The sequence below is a fragment of the Cyprinodon variegatus genome, unplaced genomic scaffold, assembly GCF_000732505.1.
Source record: "Cyprinodon variegatus isolate N-32 unplaced genomic scaffold, C_variegatus-1.0 Scaffold239, whole genome shotgun sequence".
NCBI classification, from domain to species: domain Eukaryota; kingdom Metazoa; phylum Chordata; class Actinopteri; order Cyprinodontiformes; family Cyprinodontidae; genus Cyprinodon; species Cyprinodon variegatus.
The window spans coordinates 387,887-400,523 of record NW_015150692.1 but is presented as its reverse complement, the minus strand read 5'-3'; the positions used below and the strand labels follow the sequence as shown (position 1 = coordinate 400,523).

The window sequence follows — 12,637 nt, the reverse complement described above, 5'->3', positions numbered from 1 at the left end:
AACCTCCTTTACAGTGCCCTAACCCTTTAAAGGCTGGACCATGAAATACAAAATCCAGTTTTTTTTTATTTAGACTTGTTATTGAACTATCTGTAAAATGAAAGAAAAGAATATATACAATTAAATCATTTATTTGCATCAATTTTGATTCATTAGGCATTTCTGTAGAATATTATATACGTTTTCTGTTCACTACATGTGTCTGATTGTGTAAGTCAGCGTTTTTAAGATCAACAAGATCACACTGATGATGCAGAAGTCTCAAAAACTTCTGTATCAAATATGATACAATTGGTTTTAAAGGTTTAAAAGTGAAGCCTCCACAGATACAAACATGTGGCTAACGCTTCCCCCTCTGGATATCCCTAAAAAGATTCTCATTGCATCGTTGTATGCAGATTTTCGTGCAGTGGTGTTAGCCTGCATAAAAATTGTATTTTAAATTTTGATAATAAAATCAGGACATTGGTTTTCAGACATTTTTTTAAGGACTTTTAGATCTTAAACATTTTTTTTAAAGTTCTTGACTTAATTTGTTCTGTGTTAAAGGTCTGCTTGGCCCTGCTAAAAGAGATGCCTGGTTGCAGCTCAGAGCAGAAGTTGAGGCTCTGACTGATTCCTGGCTCACCCACGCACTCAAGTCGTTGTCCATCATCAGCTCAAGGTTCCCACTTATTTCCCAACTCACTCTGTCACTCACTTTCTGTAAAGCCTTGTTTTTTTCTTCTCTGAGGATGATCGATAGATTGCATCTGAGCCAAAGAGATAGAAAATATAATTATTTAAAAAATAATAATCATATTACTTCATTTTCAAGTCAAGCTATACATAAAGTGCTTTTTTTGTTTGTTTGTCTTTTTTGTCCATCTCGCCTTCAGGAATAACTGTGTAAATGTGTTGGTAACAACAACACAGCTCATACCGGCGCTGGCTAAAGTTCTTCTGTATAGTCTTGGATCTGTTTTCCCCATTGAAAACATTTACAGTGCAACAAAAATAGGTAAGACACAAACATAATAATTGTTGAATGTCAGAATCTTAGGCATAAATATAGAAAATCTCTAATGTTTTCCTTTATTTTAAGGCGTAAATGACATCATTTTTTACTAATTCAGAGCCAAAAATTTGTAGTATTTTGCCCAGCGTACAATTTTCTGTGCTTTTTTTCCCCCTAAGCTTTAATTTGGGCCATTTGTTTAAAGCAATTAAGACATAAGAGTCCCATGATGTAAAATTTCAGCTTTAAAAAAGTTTTTTTTTTTATTGGCTTGACTTAATGTACAGCAATGACACCTAGGTGCAAACAGGTGGGGTCCTATCCAGTAAAAGACATCGATAATTGGCACTATTACTGAGTGATCAAGATTTAGAAAAGGTTCTTCAAGTCTCTTCCAGTTTGAAAAGTGAGAAGGAAAGGAAAAGCGCAAGACTTTTAGTAGATAACAGAAAAGTTGTATGGAGCACAGCAATTGTGGCTCTGACTAATTCCTGCAAGGTTTCGGCTTCTGTCTTTCATAGAAAGCTGAATTGGAAACGTTGGCATTTCTAAAACCACAGAGGAAATCTCTTCAGAAAATAACAATTGGATTATCTTATTTGGCTAAAATCATTCATACTCTGGGCAGTGTTTCATTTTTTATATCTATTTCTCCAAACAGGAAGATTTTTGAATATGATTTGGGGCTGGTGACCCTGAAGAGATAAATAAACAAGACTACAAAAAATAATTGATCTATATTTATTCACATGAAAATATGGAGTGTCCAAATGCTGACCAAGTATTTTGAACATTTCTTCTGCTATTTCTTTTCGATAACCTAGCATATTTTCTGCAAGATTGAAATCAGGATACTTGATATACAATTTTAAAACATGAATTGCTTCCAGTCAGAACAAACATGTTGCAAAAAACTAAGATTAATCCATTCATCCATCCATCTATCTATCCATCCATCCATCTTCTTCCACTTATCTGAGGTCGGGTCGTGGGGGTAGCAGCTTGAGTAGGGAGGCCCAGACCTCCCTTTCCCCAGCCACTTAGGCCAGCTCCTCCGGGGGAATCCTAAGCCGCTCCAAGGCCAGCTGAGAAACATAGTCCCACCAGCGGGTCCTGGGTCTTCCCCCAGGCCTCCTCCCGGTGGGATGTGCCTGGAACACCTCACCAGGGAGACGTCCAGGAGGCATCCAAATCAGACGCCCGAGCAACCTCAACTGGCTCCTCTCGATGTGGAGGAGCAGCGGCCTCCCCGGATGACTGAGCTCCGCACCATATCTCTAAGGAAGAGCCCAGAAACACTACGGAGAAAACTCATTTCAGCCGCTTCTATCCGGGATCTCATTATTTCAGTTAGGACCCAAAGCTCATGACCATAGATGTCCATAAAAGTTATGAACAGAATCGGTGACAAAGGTCAACCTTGGCGGAGTCCGACTTACTAAAACTAAGATTCATATAAACTAAAATCTGCCTAGGATATGAATATGTATGGGTAAATGAAAGATGGTAAAGCAGGGTTGTAAAGTTAAATTGCTGTTATAGTTTTGTGTTTGTTTGTTTGTTAACAAAGTGAGTAACAGCCTTGTTTTGCTGCAACTTCTCTTTCATACAACAGGGAGGCCTTGTATCTTCTCCTAAAACTTGACCAAGACTGCTCAATCACTGCTTCTTAATCCTTTATAGGACAAGTTACTATTTTTAATCACTTGCATACTCCATATAAATGGAGTCCTCCCATCCCTCAGTGAGGTCCAGAGGCACAAAATTCATATCCAGCCATTCCGCTAAGATACTGCTACATGGCTCTATAAGTTATTTGAAGCCAATTAGATGAGCCCTTGGTTGACAGGTAAAAAGCTAAGTGAAAAAGTAAACAAGCTAATTGAAAAGTTAAAAAGTGAAGTTAATAAGCTAAGTTAAAAAAGTTAAATGTTACTGTATCAGGATTAAAGCTCTAAGGTTATGATGTCACAAAAAGAATTATTTCACTTTGTTTTTTTCATCTGCACTTTTTCATTATTCTTCTGAACTTTTGTTATTTTTCTTTTTATATTAGGGCAAGTGGGCATTACTTGTTATCACATTGACATACATTTTTGCCATACAAATATATGTTTTTTTTTAATGTTACAAAGGTAATAAGGTCTTGTCCTGGATTTCATTGAAACTCTTGTCTTGAAGTTTTGATTTTCAAAGTATTTCCCTGAGCTTCCTATAAAGGGTTAGCAATGATTAAATTTGCATTGTTCTTTGGTTTTCAATGAATGATTTTACCATTAATTGATACAGAGAAAGGCCCATTTTTTTGTGGATAAGCAGCACCTTCATATTCACAGCAGAGCTGCAGTTCTTTTCATAAATTGTATCTATTTCCAAAGATAATTAGTGCAAACTACTTTTCCAATTGATCTGATGATCGTGAAGGTATGCATGGACACGTACAAGGTTATGCAACACCCGAAAGGCCCCCTGGCCTCTAGAATGTATTGGTACCTGTGGACAGCACAACACTAACTGCATGGATGCACAGGATTGATCCATCCAGACATAGTGCAGTGTTAGCGCTACCATTTTCAATAGGTAGTGGTTTTTATTTGTGTCTGGTTCCCAGTTAGCCCCCTAGGTCATCCACAATTCAAACATGGCATTGTTGAGTCGACGATATCTTTTCCAAGTTTATTTCTGACTGTTTTAGATGCACAGATTATTTACTTTCATTGTCTATCGTTGCACCTATGCCCCTTTTCTCTGAAAAGACCAGGCATTTCTTCATCACTTCTGCACCTGCTTGTGAAATGTGCTAAATATAGATGCAAAAACAGCAACTGCAATCAGTTCCATTCTTGTTAAAGCAACATGCAGATGCAAAATGATTATATTTGCATATTTTCCTCCCATTCTTTTGGGTGTTCAGATAATCATCTTATGTTCTTCTGCATATTAAGTAAGGCAAATTGATTGGACTTGCTGCTTCACTCATGACAAAAGCAGAGCAGTTCTGCATGCACTGTCAAGTTGTGCACATATTTTTAAACACACAAACCTTTAGATTAAGCTCTTAGGCTTCACTGCTAATTTAAAGAATATTTTAGGTAGATGTAAAAAGAATAGAAATGCATGCAGTTAAAAAAGCAGCAGGGATGTAACAATAAGACTGTAAAAGATAAGCTGCGCAAAGAAGGCAATATCATTCTTATCGTTTATTTGCACATATTAAGTGTAACTTAATAAACTTGATTGAATGCTACGGAGGCGTTAAAGAATCCTTTGCATCTTTTATTAGGAAATAATTTTGAAGCATCCCTCCGGTGTTTTATATCCATCTAAAAAAAAGTGATAAATCTGTGAAAGCCGTGTGTTTGTCTCCAGGCAAAGAGAGCTGTTTTGAGCGTATAGTCTCCCGCTTTGGCACTAACATTACATATGTTGTGATTGGCGATGGGAAGGATGAAGAGCATGCCGCCAGCCAGGTAATCAAACAGCTTCCGAGCTTTGAGCCCTCTGACCATGTTACCCTCCTTCCTTCCCCCCTGTTCATTTCTTTTTTGCAGGAAAAGAGAGTTGCTTTGAGCGCATAATGCAAAGGTTTGGCAGGAAAGTAGTGTATGTTGTTATTGGGGACGGTGTAGAAGAGGAACAGGCAGCCAAAAAGGTAACGGACCCACAACCTTACTGTGACATCCCTCCAATCCGCCCAAGTCTGCACAGCGTGAGCTCTGAGTGGACAACAACTGCCTTTCTTTGCTGCAGCAGTTTTTGTGTTGGTCTTTGACTTTCTCTGGACTACTGGCTTCTTTTTTTTACAGTGTGCTGGGATAACTTCGCTGCAACCATTACAATGAATACTGAAGAATAAAGCTTGAATAATTGAGTATGCTTTGGCAATTCAATCTAAAACATTTTGGCAAGGGAACAGAATTTATATATCAGGTTACAAAAGTTTAGACTTTTAAAAACTTGAGGGTGAGATTTTCTCTTGCTCTGTGTACTTAGGCTAAAATGGCAGAAGGGTTTTAGCTTTTCCTTGATTACTAGATTGAAAAATGTTCTATGCAAAACACAGTCATACTGTAAAAGCTAGATATCTTTCATTTAGACCTAATTTCAATTTTAAAACTACAGTTGGAAAGCCACGACAAGATTGTAAGTCAGATCTTTCAAGCTCAAAAAAACAAGCACACCACAGTGTGATTTACCAAGGAGTATATTTCATCAAAGTGAAAGAAAACTATTAGCTGTTAATAAAATTGATTTCGTCATTATGTTCCCGTTGTGTTTGAAGGAAATAAGTGATAGTGCCATGTGTTGATGACAGGAGTTAGCAATAAAATATTAGCAGAACTCACAGATTTTCCATCTTAAAATTAAAACAGTCAAATTCAGTATTTAGTTATTACCTGGTGTGAGGTGAATTTAATACGATGGAATAAATCAAAATCAGCTTCTCTGTTTTTCTCAGCAGAGTGGGATCTATTTGACACAATTAGTTATCAAGTATTTTGAAATAACTGTTTAGGACTGGGAATAAAATTTTCTACTGAATCAGTAGAAATTAATGTTCATTCTTTTAAATTTAGCCATTTATATCATGCTTGTAGTGTGAAACTGGTATTTTAATGTTTTTTTAAAGGTTATGCGCACTACAGATGTCTTTTTTTTTTTTTAAACCAGCATCTGGAGCATGTTTCTGCTCAGTTTAAGTGACAGCCTGCCAAAGTGTACTCAACAGCCAAGCTTTGAATGTGTTTAGAGCTATATGCTGCTTTTGATCCGGTGATGTCACGCCTTTTTCTAATTTCTGCTACAGTTGAATACAAAAGGGAAAAGTTTTTCTTTACCATAGTTGGACAGAGAATTTCGTTCTGAATACTTTCCAGTTTGGGGTTTTATTTTTGATGCTTGGAATTGGGATTTTTGTTTTTAAGATGGGGAAATGTTCTTGTCACTTTCTTTTTTGTGAGCTAGAAAAAAATAAAAATAAACGTCCAAGTTTCTGTGTGCTGGCACAAATAACAGGTAGCTAGTTTTGCCGTTTTCCACATGAAATAGCAATTTGAAGATTTTAAAAACATTCTGAGAATGTCGAAAATACAAACCAGCTGATCACCTAAAGTTGTGTGCAGGAAAGATTTACTTACAACTTAATTGCTTCAGGTTGGAAAAAATTAATCTGAGCATACTTTCATGTAGAGCTATGCATATAGATTTATTAAATACCATTAAAAAAAACACTTTTTGGTTGATTTCACTGAACCTGAGAACAGAGCTTAGTATGATTTGTCATTACCAATACAAGACATTTATATAAAGTTGTAAATTGACGTTTTATTAGCAAATACCAATTAAAAATGTATATAAATGCTTTTTAGTACATTTGTCATCAATGTAGTTTAGTCTAGTTGTGCAGACTGGCTATCAAGATCTTAATGTCACAAAGCAGTTAGAATTTGATGAACTGCTCTGAAAAAAGTACATACCTTTATCACTTGTATTAGTTTTAATACATCTCATGTGCAACTTTTCTGAATATCGATACCTGCTGAATGTGGTTCGAGTTAACTCCCAGAGCAGAAGGTGATGAGCACATTCCCCACTAATTGTTAGTGCTGCATGTTTTGTTTGTGGTGCTTTAGCATAGTCTTCAGTTCCAGCTTCTGTACATAGTGCACTGTGGTGGTGGTAAGCTGCAGAGCAACAGCTTCTGGATTTAACCGTATGTCTGTTTTACAGCACAACATGCCTTTCTGGAGGATATCAAGTCACTCTGACCTGCTGGCATTACACCAAGCACTGGAGTTCGAATACCTGTAACCACCACAGCAATATGAACTCATGAAATGTTGACGAAAACAAGCAGCCCTCTTTTGTACAACTATTTAAGAACAAACGTTAGACTGCAATGGTTTGATCCCTTTTTATTTTGAACGTCTGGATTGATGAACTCTTAACAGTCTTAAGTTGGTGGGGGTAAGGGATAATTGAAAAGGAAGCCCTCCTGCTCTGGCTCTTTATTTTAAAAGTGGTTTATGCATCTTGATGGAGAACCCAAGGATGAACTTTCCGGGATGTTTTGGTTGAAAACCTGCCTTTGATCGGCGCTCTGGCATTAAGGACGCTGCCTCACATGGAATGGATGGTCGCCTCCAAACTAATAATCCTAAGAAACTTCTGTAGATTCTGTCATGTATACTGGGGTACATGTTTTTCTAAGGTTTTCTTCCTGGCAGAAAACTTGTAATAAATTGCTATCTGTGGTAAAAACTTCTGTAAATTATTTCCAATAAATTTCAGAACAATGGATGTTATGGGTTTTGTCAAATTAAATTGTAAGGATTTGATCTTTACCTCTGGCTTTTTTTTTTTTTTAAGTCATGCATCTGAAGGTCTTTCTCCAGTTAGGATATAAAACAGTATTACAAATGATTGAGCGCTTTCCCAGCATATTGTAGAACATTTTGCAATTTGATCATTGATCAAAGCATATGGCATTAAATGGACATGAACACAGCATGTAAAAGATGACCAGGATTTCAAAATCAGAGCTCACATCACAAAAAACAAACAAACGAGGCAAAATTAATTTCCACGTTTTATTAACATCTCATTTCTTGGCTTTAAAGTATTCCTCAATGACATCCTTGGCTTGAGACTCTTTGCCATAATCCTGCAAAGAAAACAAGATTAGTCTGCATGATGCACTGAAGGAGCTCAAACAGCTGTAGGCAGACATCAGGATAAACCTTAGAGATTTAGCAAAACTTGGGACTACATTTAGAAGTGTCTACTTTTCAAGTTTAAGTCATTCTTTGAAGTCTTCAGAACTTCTTGAAGTCACTTGACAGAAAATACTACTGCATTAATGCATGTAGCCATTTCCAGGGACCCCAGATATCACAGTTGGATGATGAGGCTCGTACTGTGGCTGTTATCTAGCCAGGAATTAGACAGCTGCGTGGCACAATGCACAACACCTGGACTTGCCTGGCCGTACGAGCCAAATCTTTATGCTTCCATCTCAACAAGTGAAAGCCAAAAACAATTACGCATCTAGACATCCAAATTTTACCTTGACAACAACACAGCTGCAGCCCACCACCTTACGGGGTTTTCCTTCGCGATCGATCTTGCACAGACCGACCCACTCGCCGAGCTTTTTGTTGTCATCAACCTGCAAAATTAATTAATTTAGTCGAGCTTTAATACGTAGTAATGAGGCAACTATATACATTTTATACTGAATTGTATCTCAGACACAATTGGGTAACAGAGGCCATTTCCTCACAGAGTTCAGTAGAGGGAGCCAGTTTGTCATCACTGATACAGCAGTACATTTCACAACTTTTTAAAACAACAGAGCTCAGCATTGAAACACCAACGGCTAAGACTCCAAATGCAAACTCAACACCAACCTTGATCAGGTTGATCTGATGCTCGGCGCAGAGGGCCTCTACCAGCTTGACGTACATGGGCTCGTCACAGTTGGCAGCCAGGACACAGAGATGGGCCTGACGCCTGCAGAAAATAAAATTAACTCATTTATAAAATAAAATTCACCAAAAATTGCAGTCATTTTTTCCTTCTATGCACTTCTAACACTTTTGGAAGACGACTCCTGAACTGCACCACCAGATTCCACTGATTGAGAAAGAGGAGCCAAACCCTGCAGAGCTAAACACCCAGGATCTAATTTGTTTAAGTAAATCAGATTGAATTTAAATCAGCGCAACAACATCAGGAAATATCCAAGAAAGTATTTGAGCAAATATCCTTAATGCTGAACATCAGCCATTTTTATTCCTCAGTCTGAATATAGACTAATTTTCTAACTGATATTTCCTAATATAAACACTATCATGCAGGCAAATCTTGCAAAGATAAGTTTAAAAGTTAAAAGACCAACTACAGTCAGTGTGCTGGACAGTATCTCAGACAGAATTTGGGTAACAGAGGCAATCTCCTCACAGTGTTCAGTAGAGGGAGCCTAAATATCATCATCGATACAGCAGCACTGGTCACATTGCTAATCTGTAATCAACACCACTCGTTTAACATCTCAGCAAATAAAAACACTTGGAAATAAAGACCCTTTGGATATCTAATGATCAGAATAATGCTGTTCAGGCTCTGAGAAACCCAATCTGGAATTTTATATTTATACAAGCCTGGTTTGTGAGACTGCCTTATTGTACTGCACAACAAATAGGAGGCAGTGGGATATTACATCCCAGATGATACACTCACAGGTGTCAAGTAACAAAGTAAAAATACTTAGTTACTGTACTTAAGTGCACTTTTTAGGAATCTATACTTTACTCCTTATTTATTTTTCTTCCTACTTCTGACTTCTACTCATTACATTTTCACACAAGTATCTGTACTTTTTTAATACAAATGCTACTTGTTACTCTTTGCTTCGGATTAATGTTTATAAATATTTTTTTCACGTCATGTGCGGCATCCACATCTAATGAAAACTAGTGTAATTAGATGAGTCATAACGCAAACACTCTGGTTAGCCAATGGAAATCATCAGAAGCAAGCAGGTGTTCTTCAAACTGCTAACGTGAATTGTCTATGCCATGCTACAATGTTGGATTCAGAAAAAGACGTTGAAACGCCTGAAAGGTCGAACACCGGCAAGAGCATATTGGGAGACTGAGAACAACAAGACGTCGCTATTCCTTGGCCCCATCTCAAAGAATTTTATAAATTGTTGAAAAATTGAGCTTTTAATTCATAGTGGCATCTGGCCGATTTTTTTTATTTTTATTTTAAGGTTACTTTATACTTTAGTTTTTGGAGCACATACTTTTTCACTTTTACTTAAAGAGGTCAAGTTGATACTTTAACTTTTACCAGAGTGTTTTTAAACTGCAGTATCTCTACTTCTACTCAAGTAACAAATGTGTACTTTTGACACCACTGGATACACTGCATCTCACCACCCGTCTCTGACAGCTCAATTATGATAATTATTTTTCTACTTTGTATAGGATTCTGTTATGGGCAGTTTTAGCAGCACTTGAGGCTTTATTTACAAATCAATATTGAAATTATATCATATTGACCTAAATTAAGAGAAGTATCATGCTTCGGCTATATCATCCAGCTCTATAAATGTTACAATACATCTTATAAGTTTAACTACATTTGTTTAGTCATTTTACACAGCTGGTGCGATAAATCGTAAATATATATGTTTTTAATTCAGATTGTCGTAAAAATTTATATTCAGCCCATCATGTTATGAAAAGATCCCCTTGATACCAGGCTTAAAAGAAAATGCCCACATCAATTTATAGTTGATCAATTACATAATCCTACTTCAGAATGATTCAATCACTTGCATTTCATTCATTAATTATTCTGACTGGGATATCAAATAAAAATATTGGATATATTTTCATTCTTGGCAATCAGAGCATTTTTCCTGAGGATTTTTACTAAAAGAACCTAAGGCGGAATCTATTATTTTCTGTCCACCTTCAACTTCCCTGCCTTACCCATCATTAGGACATTGGTAATAAGTCATTTCTATACAGTGATTCATTAATGCAATGTTGAGGTGTAACAAACATACTTGTCCAGGGCCTTTGCAGCCTCACGGATACCACGTGCAAGGCCATCGTGGATGAGTGCGGTCTTAAGCACTTCAGGGAGAGCGGTGTTGACATCCATCACACCTCCGGCAGCAGTGCTATCAAACAAGAAGGTATTTCAAAGATTAACACTTTATCCTCAAAGGTTGAAAGAGCAGTGCATTGCTGAGCTTCTGGCTCATCAGAAGGAGGATCTCACTCATTGTAGAGTGAAGGGGTATCCGACAAAGAAGTGAATCATCATTTATGCAGAGCTCAAAACAAGAAAGCAGTGGGGAGTTTTTTTTTGGAGTTATGGCATCCTATTGAATACTTTTCATTTTAATTTCCTTTTTAGAAATATTCCATTTCTCCTCATAGGATTCATGAAGCAACTTCTAGTCACTAAGTTACACTGAACATCAGTTTGGTGTTCCAAATGAAGCATACAGGGGTAGAAAGATACTGAGTGGTATAACTTTTTGATACATTTACAAGACTTTTTACAGGGAAGGATATAATTAAACAGGAGTTACATCTCATTGACTTAATATGGCCTCCTCTAAAGATGTGTGACCAGTTATGGTGGAATGGCACAAACATTTCCAGTGTTTTTCTTTCAGCTCACAAATAGAAACTTGACACAACATAAGATCAGTATTTTGTCACAACTATAGAGCGAAAAGGATTTAGTAAACAAATAATTGCTGTCGCCTCATGTAAGAGACATTTATACCTTTCAATTTACAAATTAAAAACCCCTTAACCTAAAAAAAAAAAAAATCGGAAACACTGCATCCCAACAATCTATTAACCAGAATAACAGCCAAGGACCCCTACTGCTAAGCGCTAGCAAAGTAAACCATTTACTAAAAATAACCGAACGACCACCTTTCTAAGTTCCTCCAATTTATGATGCGTGTTTATAGGGAGATATTTTTATTTTATTTTTTTAAAGATGAGAAGCAAGTTTAGCAGGTTAAAAAACCCCTTCCCCAAGCTTGTACGGAAAATTCCTTCCTATATGTAGGTAAAGATCTAATCAGACTTGAATTTAATTTTAAACGTATACCTAGTCTCAGCTTCCCTAGTCCTTTATCGTTTGTTTTTAAACGTACCACATTAAACGCAGCTTTTACCATAGCTCTACGGGTCACCTTTAAGTTCATTAATTCTTTTTTTTAGTCCAGCATGGTATTTTTATCTCCCACCGCACTGCTAATGTAGCTATAGCTGCAACAAGCGTCATGCTTACCCTTCCTCGGCCATTGTAGATTTGCGATGGATGGCGAACTTAAAGTTCTGCAATATAAAAGACACATGATCCTATAGTTATTAATCATCATAAAAAAGTATGTGAGGCAAAAGAATAACTTAGGATGCTTGATTATTTGCGTGGATTGTGTCGGCAACTGTGAAAACGCACCCTTTCCTCCTCTGGGGTAGCGGGTAAAGAGGACGTCATAAGGCTGCGACATTGCTTTAATACCGAGGAGGCGGAGATGGGAATTTCGACTTCGTTTTGTGATCCGCTTCCTGTGGCTAGGCTCTTCAACATTGATCTTTCTTCCTTTTAGCATTTGAACATAATTTAACAGTTCATATATTTTCTCTCAATCCTTAAACCCGTCTTAAAAGTCACGTTTTGACATCTAGTTATGTGTCCATATATATGCATTTGTTAGATTACAAGATTCATGAATTTTCCTATCTCATGGATTTATCCAATACAGGCCTATAGAATGTTTCCTAAATCAATCTATATGCTTCAACCTAGAATGTATGCTGTTTGAAATACATTTTTGTATAGTTATAGTGTTGAATATTCACAGAGAAGGCTATTTGAAGGGTAGAAACAAAAAAGGAATTAAAACATCAAAAAACAGCCCGTATGCCACTTTGATCTTGAACATGATGATTACTGAAGACATTAACACACATCATTGCCGCATGATGTAGGGAGAAGAGTGGAGCGAGATAGATAGATAGATAGATAGATAGATAGATAGATAGATAGATAGATAGATAGATAGATAGATAGATAGATAGATAGATAGATAGA

At 36.9% G+C, this 12,637-nt stretch overlaps 2 protein-coding genes across 15 annotated transcripts in view; one reads left to right on the top strand and one right to left on the bottom strand.

Annotated features, from left to right (window-relative positions):
• eya4 (EYA transcriptional coactivator and phosphatase 4) overlaps positions 1-7,344 on the top strand; it is a 55,825-nt gene extending 48,481 nt beyond the window's left edge. For 5 of the 14 annotated variants that reach the window (XM_015381693.1, XM_015381698.1, XM_015381699.1 and 2 more), the window contains 3 exons: positions 550-664; positions 879-1,000; positions 4,549-6,335. In XM_015381693.1, the coding sequence (XP_015237179.1) occupies positions 550-664; positions 879-1,000; positions 4,549-4,769 (458 nt within the window). In that variant the 3' untranslated portion in view covers positions 4,770-6,335. Of the gene's footprint in view, positions 1-549; positions 665-878; positions 1,001-4,366; positions 6,336-6,727 lie in introns of those variants that run through there. The other 9 variants (XR_001481417.1, XR_001481416.1, XR_001481415.1 and 6 more) reach the window with 9 other exon arrangements.
• Positions 7,345-7,573: 229 nt separating this feature from the next.
• Positions 7,574-12,078, bottom strand: rps12 (ribosomal protein S12). The gene is made up of 6 exons (XM_015381705.1): positions 12,002-12,078; positions 11,831-11,877; positions 10,578-10,694; positions 8,407-8,509; positions 8,064-8,165; positions 7,574-7,661 (listed from the first exon to the last, which is right to left on the bottom strand). Exons 1-6 carry the CDS (start codon positions 12,038-12,040, stop codon positions 7,599-7,601), a joined length of 471 nt encoding a protein of 156 aa, XP_015237191.1. The 5' UTR covers positions 12,041-12,078; the 3' UTR covers positions 7,574-7,598.
• Between the last annotated feature and the right edge of the window lie 559 nt (positions 12,079-12,637).

Excerpts from the sequence above, each read along its gene's own strand:
- rps12 (XM_015381705.1), bottom strand. The coding sequence starts at position 12,040 with ATGACGTCCTCTTTACCCGCTACCCCAGAGGAGGAAAGG. Across the intron at positions 8,166-8,406 it reads ATCAGATCAACCTGATCAAG|GTTGATGACAACAAAAAGCT; the intron begins GTTGGTGTTGAG and ends TTAATTTTGCAG. Across the intron at positions 7,662-8,063 it reads GCAGCTGTGTTGTTGTCAAG|GATTATGGCAAAGAGTCTCA; the intron begins GTAAAATTTGGA and ends TTTTCTTTGCAG.